This window comes from Nerophis ophidion, linkage group LG01, assembly GCF_033978795.1.
Source record: "Nerophis ophidion isolate RoL-2023_Sa linkage group LG01, RoL_Noph_v1.0, whole genome shotgun sequence".
Classification (NCBI taxonomy): domain Eukaryota; kingdom Metazoa; phylum Chordata; class Actinopteri; order Syngnathiformes; family Syngnathidae; genus Nerophis; species Nerophis ophidion.
In genome coordinates, this window is record NC_084611.1 from 25,865,323 (window position 1) to 25,879,980 (window position 14,658).

The 14,658-nt window shown below is 42.7% G+C and overlaps 1 protein-coding gene across 2 annotated transcripts in view; it reads left to right on the plus strand.

Annotated features, from left to right (window-relative positions):
- The window catches only part of LOC133552466 (UDP-glucuronosyltransferase 3A1-like), an 11,102-nt gene extending 8,305 nt beyond the window's left edge, over positions 1-2,797 (plus strand). For both annotated transcript variants that reach the window (XM_061899670.1, XM_061899663.1), the window contains 4 exons: positions 24-169; positions 253-338; positions 2,170-2,389; positions 2,456-2,797. In XM_061899670.1, the coding sequence (XP_061755654.1) occupies positions 24-169; positions 253-338; positions 2,170-2,389; positions 2,456-2,723 (720 nt within the window). In that variant the 3' untranslated portion in view covers positions 2,724-2,797. The remainder of the gene's footprint in view (positions 1-23; positions 170-252; positions 339-2,169; positions 2,390-2,455) is intronic.
- The last annotated feature ends 11,861 nt before the right edge of the window (positions 2,798-14,658 follow it).

Here is a 14,658-nt window from a genome sequence, read left to right on the forward strand (position 1 = left end):
ACAATGTTTACTTTCTGTTGAAGGAGCTTGACATTTGGGTCTCGAGCTTCGGAGAGGCAGGGTTCATTGTTGTGACGCTGGGCTCCATGGTATCTTCTGTCTCTGTGGACCGACTTCTGGTGGAGTTGGTCGATGGCTTCTCCATGATCCCTCAGGGGGTCATCTGGAGGTATAAGTGTACAGTTTTTTATCAATCGATTTAACACGAATAGGCAACATACCCACATTATATGCCACATCTTTTGTTTGCAGGTATGATTGTGAGCTTTGGCCGCCTCACCTAAGCAAACCTTCCAATGTACGCCTTGTGGACTGGCTTCCTCTCAATGACTTACTAGGTGTTTATAACAATGTCTTATGTCTACATACAGCCTGGTGTACAGTACTTGCGGTCACTTTCTACAAACCCCGTTTCCATATGAGTTGGGAAATTGTGTTAGATGTAAATATAAACGGAATACAATGATTTGCAAATCCTTTTCAACCCGAATGCACTACAAAGACAAGATACTTGATGTTCAAACTCATAAACTTTATTTTTTTTTTGCAAATAATAATTAACTTAGAATTTCATGGCTGCAACACGTGCCAATGTAGTTGGGAAAAGGCATGTTCACCCCTGTTACATCACCTTTTCTTTTAACAACACTCAATAAACGTTTGGGAACTGAGGAAACTAATTGTTGAAGCTTTGAAAGTGGAAATCTTTCCCATTCTTGTTTTGTGTAGAGCTTCAGTCGTTCAACAGTCCGGGGTCTCCGCTGTCGTATTTTATGCTTCATAATGCGCCACACATTTTCCATGGGAGACAGGTCGGGACTGCAGGCAGGCCAGGAAATTACCCGCACTCTTTTTTTACAAAGCCACGCTGTTGGAACACGTGCTGAATGTGTCTTGGCAGTTTTGCTGAAATAAGCAGGGGCGTCCATGAAAAAGACGGCGCTTAGATGGCAGCATATGTTGTTCCAAAACCTGTATGTACTGTACCTTTCAGCATTAATGGTGCCTTCACAGATGTGTAATTTACCCATGCCTTGGGCACTAATGCACCCCCATACCATCACAGATGCTGGCTTTTGAACTTTGTGTCAATAACAGTCTGGATGGTTCGCTTCCCCTTAGGTCCGGATGACACAATGTCGAATATTTCCAAAAACAATTTGAAATGTGGACTTGTCAGACCACAGAACACTTTTTCCACTTTGCATCAGTCTATCTTAGATGATCTCAGGCCCAGAGAAGCCGGCGGCGTTTCTGTATGATGTTGATAAATGGCTTTGGCTTTGCATAGTAGAGCGTTACCTTGCACTTACAGATGTAACGACAAACTGTATTTAGTGACAGTGGTTTTCTGAAGTGTTCCTGAGCCCATGTGGTGATATCCTTTAGAGATTGACGTCGGTTTTTGATACAGTGCCATCTGATGGATCGAAGGTCACGGTCATTCAATGTTGGTTACCAGCCATGCCGCTTACGTGGAGTGATTTCTCCAGATTCTCTAAACCTTTTTAATGATATTATGGACTGTAGATGTTGAAATCCCTAAATTTCTCGCAATTGCACTTTGAGAAACATTATTCTTGAACTGTTTGAATATTTGCTCACGCAGTTGTGGACAAAGGGGTGTACCTCGCCCCATCCTTTCTTGTGAAAGACTGAGCATTTTTTGGGAAGCTGTTTTTATACCCCAGGCATGGCACCCACCTGTTCCCAATTAACCTGCACACCGGTGGGATGTTCCAAATAAGTGTTTGATGAGCATTCCTCAACTTTATCAGTATTTATTGCCACCTTTCCCAACTTCTTTGTCACGTGTTGCTGGCATCAAATTCTAAAGTTAATGATTATTTGCAAAAAAAAAAATGTTTATCAGTATGAACATCAAATATGTTGTCTTTGTAGCATATTCAACTGAATATGGGTTGAAAATGATTTTGCAAATCATTGTATTCCGTTTACATCTACATCTAATTGTGTTACATCTAACACAATTTCCCAATGCGTATGGAAACGGGGTTTGTAGAACTGAATCGTTATGAGACTTGTTTATAATATTGTCTATTGCTGTCTTTGTAAAGGCGGAACTTTTGAAACGGACTGCACCAATGTAACCCTTGGACATAATCATAATTGTTTCGCAAGAAGAAACATTACTATTTTTCCTCCCAGGACATGAAAATATGCGTCTCTTCATCACCCATGGAGGTCAGAACAGTCTTCTCCAGGCAGTGTACCACGCTGTTCCTGTGCTGGGCATCCCTCTGTTTGGAGATCAGTTTGACAACATGGTGCGAGCTGAAGCAAAGGGTTTAGGACTCACCATTAGCTCCACGCAAATCACCAGCAGGCTGCTTAGCTCAACCATTCAAACAATCATCAAGGATGCCAGGTGGGTGAACACTGGCCTTTCATGGATGATGTGTACAGATGTCTCACTGCCATCCCCTTTTTCTAGCTTCAAGTCCGCAGCTTTGTCCCTCAGCAGCATCCACAGATCCCATCCTGTCTCCCCAGCACTCCGGCTGGTGCAGTGGGTGGAACACATTCTGCAAAGCGGAGGCGGGGCTCACCTGAGGCCGTCCTCGCTACAGCAGCCATGGTACCAGAGATATCTGCTGGACCTGCTTCTTCTTCTCTTAATCAGCCTGGCTGGGCCCGTCTTTCTCTGCTGGCTTCTCTGCAAGAGCAAGAAAAGCAAAGGTGACAGAAAGAAAATACAATAAATGTGCTCTTATGTTAATAACTGAGTTATTTGCCTAACTGTGAAGTCAGTGATTAATAAATGTATAAGACACTATTTTTTACAGTCTTTGCAGCCCAGTTGACTGCACAGCAACCACAGAAGTTGTTAACACAACAAGCAAGTGGACGGCGTGGCAAGGTTGGGAGAGTGGGCGTGCCAGCAACCTGAGGGTTCTTGGCTTGATCCCCAGCTTCTACCAACCTAGTCACGTCCGTTGTGTCCTTGAGCAAGGCACTTATACCCTTGCTCCTAATGGGTCGTGTTAGCGCCTTGCATGGCAGCTCCCGCCAACAGTGTGTGAAGATGTGTAAATGGGTGAATGTGGAAATAGTGTCAAAGCGCTTCGAGTACCTTGAAGGTAGAAAAGCACTATACAAGTTTATCCCATTTACCATTTACATCAGTCATGACATATAGTGGAAATGTTCTATCTATCTCTAGTAAAGTAGTACCTCAACTTATGAGCTTAGTTGTTTCTGTGCTAATAACTCAAACAGTAAAATCAGGATCCCCCATTGAAAATATTGAAAACAACTTAACTGGTACTTGACCCCTCAAAATGGTGTAATATTGACAGGTAACATGCCTCTTTAAAAAAAGAATGGGGGTACGCGTACCCCTGGGGGTACTTGAAGGTATGCCAAGGGGTACGTGAGATTTTTTTAAAAATATTCTATAAATAGCAACAATTCAAAAATCCTTTATAAATATATTTATTGAATAATACTTCAACAAAATATGAATGTAAGTTCATAAACTGTGAAAAGAAATGCAACAAAGCAATATTCAGTGTTGACAGCTAGATTTTTTGTGGACATGTTTCATAAATATTGATGTTAAAGATTTATTTTTTTGTGAAGAAATGTTTAGAATTAAGTTCATGAATCCAGATGGATCCCTATTACAATCCCCAAAGAGGGCACTTTAAGTTGATTGTTACTTCTTTGTGTAGAAATCTTTATTTATAATTGAATCACTTGTTTGTTTTTCAACAAGTTTTTAGTTATTTTTATATCTTTTTTTCCAAATAGTTCAAGAAAGACCACTACAAATGAGCAATATTTTGCACTGTTATACAATTTAATAAATCAAAAACTAATGACATAGTGCTGTATATTACTTCTATATCTCTTTTTTCCAACCAAAAATGCTTTGCTCTGTTTAGGGGGGTACTTGAATTAAAAACATGTTCACAGGGGGTACATCACTAAAAAAAAGGTTGAGAACCACTGGTATAGATCACAAACGTTGTATAAAAACAATACAGTAGATTGTTCTACTATAATTTTAATATAATATAAAATAATATATCAGTATATATTATGTACTGAATATATAATATGCAAATATTACATATGTGTTATATTTTATATTGCTACTACGGTACAGTTTTAGTCTACTTTATACCTTTTGTTTTTGCCCTCTTTTTGTGCCTTTGTGTGCATTATCCTTTCCATGCTTTGTAACTGAGCTACTGTGTGGAACAATTTCCCTTGTGGATAATTAAAGTTTGTCTAAATCTAACAGCTACAGTAGTTTTATGAAGTATTGTAATAATGTACAGCATTTACGCTATCCCTTCAAGCTGCTTTTCTGTCAACACACCATCACCAGCTTCTCCGTATTTTCAATGGTAAATGTCAGGCATTTAACGATAGCTGTGATGAGGTGGTGACTTGTACAGGGTGTACCCCATCTTCCGCCCGAATGCAGCTGAGATAGGCTCCAGCGCCTCCCGCCACCCCGAAAGGGACAAGTGGTAAAAAAATGGATGGATGGGGGTTAACGTTAGGACTCCTTCGGTTTCAGTATGGTGCATGTTTGCAATGACACACTCCAATTGCTTCGCCAACTTGGTGACACGCTCGGTCATCTTTTTGGTTATTATTTTTTGAATTCAGTTTCAATCCTCCACTTATTCTTCTCTATATTTCCTACAGACTTGTTTCTTCCTTCCCATGGTTAAAAAAAAAAAAAAGTTACATCGATCTCTTGCTAAAAGCTACTGTTATCAAGTAGGACCAAGCGCCTTATGTAGTACTCAGCGTACATACGCACAAAAAGTGGCGATACCCTTTTCTACGTCAAAGTATCAAGAGTGAACGGAGCGTGGTGCCTCACACCAACTTCATGCACATTTCTACATGCTGTGGACACAGCTGTGCTTGTTCGGGCTTTGACAACATTTGATTTAAACAGTGTAAAACAGTGGTTCTCAACATTTTTTCAGTGATGTACCCCCTGTGAACATTTTTTTAAGCAGAGCAAAGCATTTTTGGTTGAAAAAAAGAGATAAAGAAGTAAAATAATTATTATTTATTAACTTGTCTAACAGTGCAAAATATTACTTGGTCAACAGCCATACAGGTCACACTGAGGGTGGCCGTATAAACAACTTTAACACTGTTACAAATATGCGCCACACTGTGAACCCACACCAAACAAAAATGACAAACACATTTTGGGAGAACATCCACACCGTAACACAACATAAACACAACAGAACAAATACCCACAAATACATGGACTTGTTTCTTCAGCATTGTCTACACGTTTAAGTCAGGACTTTGGGAAGGCCATTCTAAAACCTAAATTATAGCCTGATTTAGCCATTCCTTTTGTTATGGTTTTAAAGGGGAAGGTGACGCAACAGACACTAGAGAGGAAATATAGCTCCATAGATTTATTATATATATATATATATATATATATATATATATATATATATATATATATATATATATATATGCATATATATATATATATATGTATGCATATATATATATATATATATGTATGTATATATATATATATATGTATGTATATATATATATATATGTATGTATATATATATATATGTATGTATATGTATATGTATATATATATATATATATATATATATATATGAACAATACATATATAATAATCAAACAATTTAATATAAACTAAGAAAATGGAGTGTGGACGAGATCCAAAAGTGTATGTGGTGTGAGGCTATGTGTGTGATTAGTTGAGGTGTGTGTTACCAAATGTTGTGGAGAGTGAAGTAACACAGAAGTCTGTAGGGCAGGAGCGAAGAAACAAGATCTCTGTCCGAGCGGGGTAAATCAAGGATTGAGGGAGGCAGTCAGAGTCCAAAGGAAAATCCAGGGAAACAGTGAGACGCACAGCTCACTGTAAAGACGACGGAGGGTACTGCGGGGACGACACAAGAAAACACGCACTGAAAACACGGATGGGCAAACACAGCAAGAGCAGGTTTACATGAAGCAGGACGTGGCTTACTATACTCGAACAGAAGACTATACTCCGGCGCCGGCATGCCAGGTTGTCCAGGCTTATGAAGGCAGCTCCTTCATTACCGGCAGGTGTGATGATTGCCGGTGAAAGATTGCAGCTTGCGGCTGCTGCAGGGCGGAGACGCGTGCGGCTCGTCCCTGGATGTGCGCGCCCGCGTGGGTGTGTCCCGAGGAGCGCACATGAGCGGCGTTGGCAAGAGTCTGAGCTGTAACACCTTTACCACTTCTGCGCCCGAGACCCTACCTCTGGGCAAATGGTTTCAGGTTGTCCTGAAGAATTTTCAGGTAATCCTCCTTTTTTATTTTCCCATTTATTCTCTGTAAAGCACCAGTTCTATTGGCAGCAAAACAGGCCCAGAGCATAATACTACCACCGCCATGCTTGACAGTATGGTGTTCCTGGAATCAAAGGCCTCACCTTTTCTCATCCAAACATATTGCTGGGTATTGTGGCCGAGCAGCTAAATTTTTGTGAGCTTCATGAATGTTTTTTGTGACTAACAAGTAAGTGCTCCAATCACTCTATCACAAAACAATAAGAGTTGTAGAAATGATTGGAAACTCAAAACAGCCATGACATTATGTCCTTTACAAGTATATGTAAACTTTTGACCACGACTGTGTGAGAGCACTGTCGGTAAGTTTGTGGAGGGGGGTTGTTGAGTCGGCCTTGTGGACCTTCAGCCTCTTTAGTTGGCACCCACACCTGCAGGACTCAACTCTGACCCCTACACCCTCCCCTGCTTGTTACCACAGTCTGCTTCCCACCCCTAAACAAGGCAAAACAATGTTCACGGTCAGCGGTCAGAGCGGTAAAAAGGTCTTGGAAGGAACTCCCACACTGCCACCGTCACTACCACCAGCAGCCCTCCCCTTTCTCTGCCCTTCCCACCCTTACATCTGTGTTGGGGGTTTTGGTTGTGGGAGGAAAAGATAAATTAGCAAGCGAAGAATGACCAATTAGAACGGCATGTTCTACCCCCCACCCACCCCCTCACACACTCTATTCAGCTGTCCAATCCTTCATGCCATCTCTTCCTTTCATTTGTCTTGTTTTTTTTCTGTGTCTGGCAGTTGCAGGTGCCAGTATGTCTTCCTCGGCCTCGCACGCAATCTAAGGGCACAGCGGCCAAAGCATTATAATATATCGCAAGTGGGGGGCGGAGAGTCACGGTGGGTGGAACAGCAATGAAGCAGAAGAGGAATGAAAGCAAACAAATTAGATGAGAGCAGAGGAAGAATCTGGCAGTAGTTGGCACAAAATGTTGAAAAAAGAAAAAAAAAAACACAAAACAAACTGTGGTCACATGTGTTGCATCTGTCATGCATTGCAACACAGTACAGTAGTGGAATTGGCCCATCAACCAATATATTGAAACAATATTTAACATAATGTCCATGCTGTACTCTATATACAATGTATGTATAGTCTATTCTTCCATGTACAGTATTATACAAAACATTGCTGTCCTACTATTAAGAGACAACATCAATTAGATGTATATTTTTTGGGAATAATCTAAAAAATTTACATTCCTATAATCATGAATGATGTCTACATTTGCAAAAGAAAAACAACACAAAGTATTCCAGACATAATTGAATTACTGTACTACAAGTCCTTAATTGTGGGCAGGTTAAGGCGTCATCTAGTGGTTCAATCGAGCATTACAATGAGCCCATAGTTAAGACTTATAAGTGGACATGATCTGCTTTTTGTATCATCTGTTTTTGTTTTTTCCAGTTACCGCATTTATTATTGTTCCCCCTAAAGGAATGGTAAGTACCACCTCAAAATATTTTGATACCTATCTTTTATCTTCAAATATGTGGCTTGCACTCGGAAGTGCGGTAGATATTTTTTCCATCCATCCATCCATTTTACTACCGCTTATTCCCTTTCGGGTCGCGGGGGGCGCTGGCGCCTATCTCAGCTACAATCGGGTGGAAGACAGAGTACACCCTGGACAAGTTGCCACCTCATCTTTCCGAAAATTAAATTCCAGCAAATGTTTTATTAAAGCATTGAGTCAACATTTTAAAAATGAACCCAAAAATAAGATCATGCATGGTGGGCATATAACAATAGGTTTCAGAAAATAGATTTAACAAAAAAAAAGTCAATATTTGTCCATCCATACATCTTCTTCCGCTTATCCAAAGTCAGGTCGCGGGGGCAGCAGCCTAAGCAGAGACGTCCGTACTTCTCTCTTCCCGCTACTTCGATTTGCAATGTCTTGTGATCATATTCTGTTTAGTTATGTTCTGTTTGTTTTTGGGGCAGCACGGTGGTACAGGGGTTCGTGCGTCTGCCTCACAATACGAAGGTTCTGAGTAGTTCTGGGTTCAATCCCAGGCTCGGGATCTTTCTGTGTGGAGTTTGCATGTCCTCCCCGTGACTGCGTGGGTTCCCTCCGGGTTCTCTGGCTTCCTCCCACCTCCAAAGACATGCACCTGGGGATAGGCTGATTGGCAACACTAAATTGGCCCTAATGTGTGAATGTGAGTGTGAATGTTGTCTGTCTATCTGTGTTGGCCCGGCGATGAGGTGGCGACTTGTCCAGGGTGTACATTGACTTCCGCCCGATTGTAGCTGAGATAGGCACCAGCGCCCCCTGCGATCCCAAAAGGGAATGAGCGGTAAAAAATGGATGGATGAATGTTTGTTTTTGACTCTATTAGTTCCTGTTTTTGCGCACCCTGTTTTTTTTTTTTTTAGTTTCCATGACAACTCATTAGTTTCACTTGCCTCATTTGTTTGAACTCACGCACCTGTTGTTAATCATGTCACTATTTAAGCCTGTCATTTTCTGTTGGTTACTCTAATGACATCATTCATCTCTTGCTCTGCCCATGTTGGATGTCTTGTGTTCGTTCGGTCCATGCCGTAGTTCTCGTAAGTGTTTTTGTTTCATGTTCATAGTACTGCCTTTGTGTTAGTTTTGTTCCCTGCATTAGGTTTTGTGCCTCTACTGTGAGCGCCTTTTGTTTGTAGCTTTTAAGTTCAAATCAAAATCAAAAACAACCCTTGCAGCAAGCTACAAAAGCCACGCAGCAAGTTGCACCAAAGTCCACGTTCTTACACGATCCGGGTCTTCCCTTGGGATCCTGAGGCATTGCCAGGCCTAAACACTTCCCAGGGAGGCGTCTGGGTGGCATCCTGACCAGATGTCCGAATCACCTAATTGATTGATTGATTGAAACTTTTACTAGTAAATTGCTCAGTACAGTACATATTCCGTACAATTGACCACTAAATGGTAACACCCGAATAAGTCATTCAACTTGTTTAAGTCGGGGTCCACGTTAATCAATTCATGGTTCATCCGGCTCTTCTCAATGTGGAGGAGCAGTGGCTTTACTCTATGCTCCTCTCGAATGACAGAGCTTCTCACTCTATCTCTAAGAGAGGGTCTATATTTGTCACAAACACAATTTGTCCCCCCAAAAAAATGCTCTTCGGGCCAAATGACTGTCAATCTGGCTGCCAATTACGTCTGTCTCACACAGACATGCATGTCCGTCACGCGTCCACATCCACCAACAAGATCTTCAAGAATGAAGGGATTTAAGAACGTGTGGTTGCTATATTCCTGTTGACCCAGTAAGGGAAATCATACGCTTATGCTTTTGTTGTGCGTGTGTGGCGGAACAAACTTACGTGGTCGAAACCGGAAATGAACGCTTTACTTTGCTTGCAGCTCGTCCATGTTGCAGCCACCTATTCCTGACATACGCTTCTATTTGTACAATTGTGTCATTTGTCATTTGCATAATCACAGATGTCACTTATCTGCTTTATATTGTGAATCATGTTTTTTGTGGTAACGTCAGGTTTGACGGCGCTATCTGCAGGTCTCGTAAGTCAGTTCCCTTAACATTTTCCTGCATGGAAGATGCTTTAATGCAGTGGTTCTTAACATAGGTTCAATCAAACCCTAGGGGTTCGGTGAGTCGGCCTAAGGGGTTCGGCGGAGGTCAAAATACACCCGACTCATCGTGTAAATACAAACTTCTCCCTATTGGCGTATTACGGATACGGCAACAGCTGACTGATTTGCAGCTGGGTATTTTGTTGTGAGTTCATGCACTGTGTTGGGTTTTGTTGTTTGAACAATGTTATGTTCATGCACGGTTTATTTTGTGCACCAGTAAAAAAAACATGGTAACACTTTAGTATGGGGAACATATTCACCATTAATTAGTTGCTTATCAACATGCAAATTATTAACATATTGGCTCTTAACTAGTCATTATTAAGTACTTATTAATGCTTAACCCTAACCAAATAACTCTAAATTAAGTCTTTATTACTTAGAATATATTCCCTTAGTGTCCAAATAACTCTAAATTAAGTCTTTGTTACTCAGATTATTTTCTCCATACTAATGTGTTACCAGAAACATATAACTTTGTCTTGAATTTGAAAAAAAAAAAAACATTTTATTTGGAATGCGCATATGAAACTGGTGGGGTTCGGTACTTCCAAGAAGGTTAAGAACCACTGCTTTAACATGACGGGATGTTGTGTAACCGCATGATTGGGAAATACAATACTGTATAATGTGATCCTTTTTAAGGCGTAAAACTTAATTTAAAATGTGTTCAATGACTATGAGAGCCAATTGTCTCTTACGTTAGCGTTCCGTTGCAGTAATCGTCTCGTAACGTATTATTTTCAGGTCTCCCTATGTCTAGCATTAAAAGATTACAGTTGGTACGAAATGTGGCTGCTAGACTTTTGACAAGAACAAGAAAGTTTGATCACATTACGCCTGTACTGGCTCACCTGCACTGGCTTCCTGTGCACTTAAGATGTGACTTTAAGGTTTTACTACTTACGTATAAAATACTAAAAGGCCTTGCTCCATCCTATATTGAAGATTTTATCGTATCATATGTCCCGGCAAGAAATCTGCGTTAGTGATTCCCAGAGCCCAAAAAAAGTCTGCGGGCTATAGAGCGTTTTCCATTCGGGCTCCAGTACTCTGGAATACCCTCCCGGTAACAGTTCAAGATGCTACTTCAGTAGGAGCATTTAAGTCCCATCTTAAAACTCATTTGTATACTCTAGCCGTTAAATAGACCCCCTTTTAGACTAGTTGATCTGCCGTATCTTTTCTTTTCTCCTCTGCCCCCCTCTCTCTTGTGGAGGGGGGGGGGGGCACAGGTCTGGGACCATGGATGAAGTGCTGGCTGTCCAGAGTTGGGACCCGGGGTGGACCGCTCGCCTGTGCATCGGTTGGGAACATCTCTGAGCTGCTGACCCAACTCCGCTCGGGATGGTCCCCTGCTGGCCCCACCATGGACTGGACTCTCACTATTATGCTAGATCCACTATGGGCTGGACTTTCACAATATTATGTTAGACCCACTCAAGGTCCATTGCATCCGGTCTCCCCAAGGTTTCTCATAGTCATCCACATTGACATCCCACTGGGTTGTGAGTTTTTCCTTGCCCTTTTGTGGGCTCTGAACCGAGGATGTTGTTGTGGCTTGTGCAGCACTTTGAGGCGATTGTGATTTAGGGGTTAAGAGTATCAAATACAGTACATCTACGAGCATTTTTTGTGCTTTTTTAGTACTCCCATCCATTATTAGTGGGGGGTTATTCGCAGGTGATCTTGGAACATAACGGACATGCATTTATTGTGTTGAGGTCTATTCAAATGACTAAAATGCATGCCACTAATGTCATCAGACAGGTCAGGTTCCAACTAATTTTTTGCATCAGATTCCTAAAAACAGCAGTGCATTGTTGTTATTTGAAATATGTTTAACTTGTGTCTTTGCAGTCAGTTCTTAGAAACAGTAGAGCTCTCCTACCATATAAAGGATCGTTGACTAGGACAGGGGTTGGCAACCCGCGGCTCCGGAGCCGCATGCGGCTCTTTGGCAACACTGATGCGGCTCAGCTGCACAATCACCAACCCCCCTGATTGTTGCAGGGAGATTCCGGAATTCAATGACTCTCCCGGACATCACCCTGAGTCATCGTTCTCCAATTTTCACTCGGACTACAATATTAAGGGGTGCCGTGATGATATTACTCTTAATGTCCTCTCGAACGTCATCGCGCCCGCCATTCACGGAATGCTATTTGTGTCCTCTTGAACGTCATCACGCCCGCCATTCACGGAATGCTATTTGCGTGCCGACCGGATACATGCATTTCACTGCTTCTATCGGCACATGTATGAGATTGCAAGGCATACTGGGTGACACAGAGTACGCTGACGGTTATGATATAAACAACTTTAACACTCCTACTAATATGCGCCACATTGTGAACCCACACAAAAGAAGAATGACAAACACATTTCGGGAGAAAATCCTCACAGTAACACAACATAAACACAACATAACAAATACCCATAATCCTTTGCATCCATGATACATCCTGACTATGTTATACACCCCACGAGCAGGGAGGGGGGGATGTTTGGTGCTCGCGTGGTGTATGACATAGTCAGGATTTATCATGGATGCAAAGGATTATGGGTATTTGTTATGTTGTGTTTATGTTGTGTTACTGTGAGGATTTTCTCCCGAAATGTGTTTGTCATTCTTCTTTTGTGTGGGTTCACAATGTGGCGCATATTAGTAGGAGTGTTAAAGTTGTTTATATCACAACCGTCAGCGTACTCTGTGTCACCCAGTATGCCTTCCAGTCGTGTGTGTGCATTTGCGGAAGCCTCTTACAAGATGTTGCTGGACTGGCAAGAAGTTTGAACATGTAGTAGAAGGTGTTTAAGGCAATGGCTTCATAGCATGCCCTTAATCTTGTCATCTGGGTGACCACCAGCAGATATTGGCGAGAATAGTTGCGGCTCCCATTGTTTTCCTCATTTTGTAAAAAGGGTCGAAATGGCTCTTTGAATGGTAACGGTTGCCGACCTCTGGACTAGGATTTTACAGCGGGTTTATGATTACAGCACATCAAACCTGTCGTGTAGGATAGTGATTCTCAAACTGTGATATGCGAGCTCAATCTGGAATCGCTTGATTAAAGTACAGTGTTTTATTTCCCTTTGCCCATTCGGAAGGAACTCAGAGTAAAGACGTTGCTCCTCCACATCAAGAGGATTCAGATCGGTAGTTCAGCACCTCGTCAGAATGTCCCACAAACGCCTCCGCCCAGTAAGAGACCACGGGGAAGACTCAAGACATGGTGGAGAGATTTTGATTCCCAGCTGGCCTGGGAATGCCAAAATAGCTAGGGGGTGGAGGGGGGGGAATTCTGGGCTTCTCTGCTTATAATAATAATAATAATAATAATAATGGATTAGATTTATATCACGCTTTTCTATTGTTAGATACTCAAAGCGCTCACAGAGAATTGGGGAACCCATCATTCATTCACACCTGGTGGTGGTAAGCTACATCTGTAGCCACAGCTGCCCTGGGGTAGACTGACGGAAGCATGGCTGCCAGTTTTGCGCCTACAGCCCCTCCGACCACCACCAATCATTCATTCATCATTCATTCACCGGTGTGAGCGGCACCGGGGGCAAAGGTGAAGTGTCCTGCCCAAGGACACAAAGGCAGCGTTTTGGATGTCAATGGGTGGCATAGCCGCTCTAACCACTACGTCATGCCGCCCCTATGGCCCGGCTTAGTATAAGAGGAAGGAGATGGATGGTGTGGAGAGGCAGAGCCGACGGGCCGACAGCAGAGTAGCGGTCCTACTCAAGATGGCGGCCAGAAGGCGGAGTGTGCGGCGGAGCGGAGAGGCGGGGCGCGCTTGGAGCGACGCTGCAGCAATCTGAGTCAGGTGCGTAAACCACACACCTGCTCTCAATCCCTGCATCTTCTCCTGCAGTTTAAAAGGGGAGAAGGAGGAGCGATCGGGGCAGAAGACGGAGGAGAATTCACGGCAAAAGATGACGAGAGCGACCAGACGAAAGATGAGCCCGAGAGGAAGATGCAGTCACCGGCCACCCAAAGGCGAGCCGAGACGAGCGGCGAAGGAGGGCGCGCTAGAAATTGGCGCGAACGACTGGGACACAACAAGGATTTTTGAAACAATAAACGAGTGTCAAACCTGCTATGATACGTCTTGTATCGATGGTCCATGCAACCCACATGATGACGGCTGGAGACCTGTCACAGATGGGTATTCAAACACAGTGCTCCTGTTTAAATTGTTACAGTGGCCAACAATATTAAATATATTTTATCAAAAAAACCTTTTTGATTTTAACGGGTACTTGGGCCTACTAGGCTACTCCGCATTTCAATGTTGGCCATTATGGTTGTACTGGAGAGCAGAGATGATTTCTGGGGTGGTACTTGGTGAAACTGGCACGGAGCAAGAAGAGTCGCCAGGGACCAGAGAAAATGGAGGGGACTAGTTGCACAATATTCCGATAGGAACGGGAGGAACTAGGTCCAAGTCTAAGACTTGGTGAAAAAAGTGTCGGATATTTCACATGCAGCCCTGTGATGAGATGGCGACTTGTCCATGGTGAACACCGCCTTCCGCCCGAATGCAGTTGAGACAGCCTCCAGCGACCCACCGCGACCCCAAAAGGGACAAGCAGCAGGAAATGGATGGATTTTACATGCATTTTTGCAGGTCCATAAGATTTACACAGCGCCTTCGCTGGGATTTTT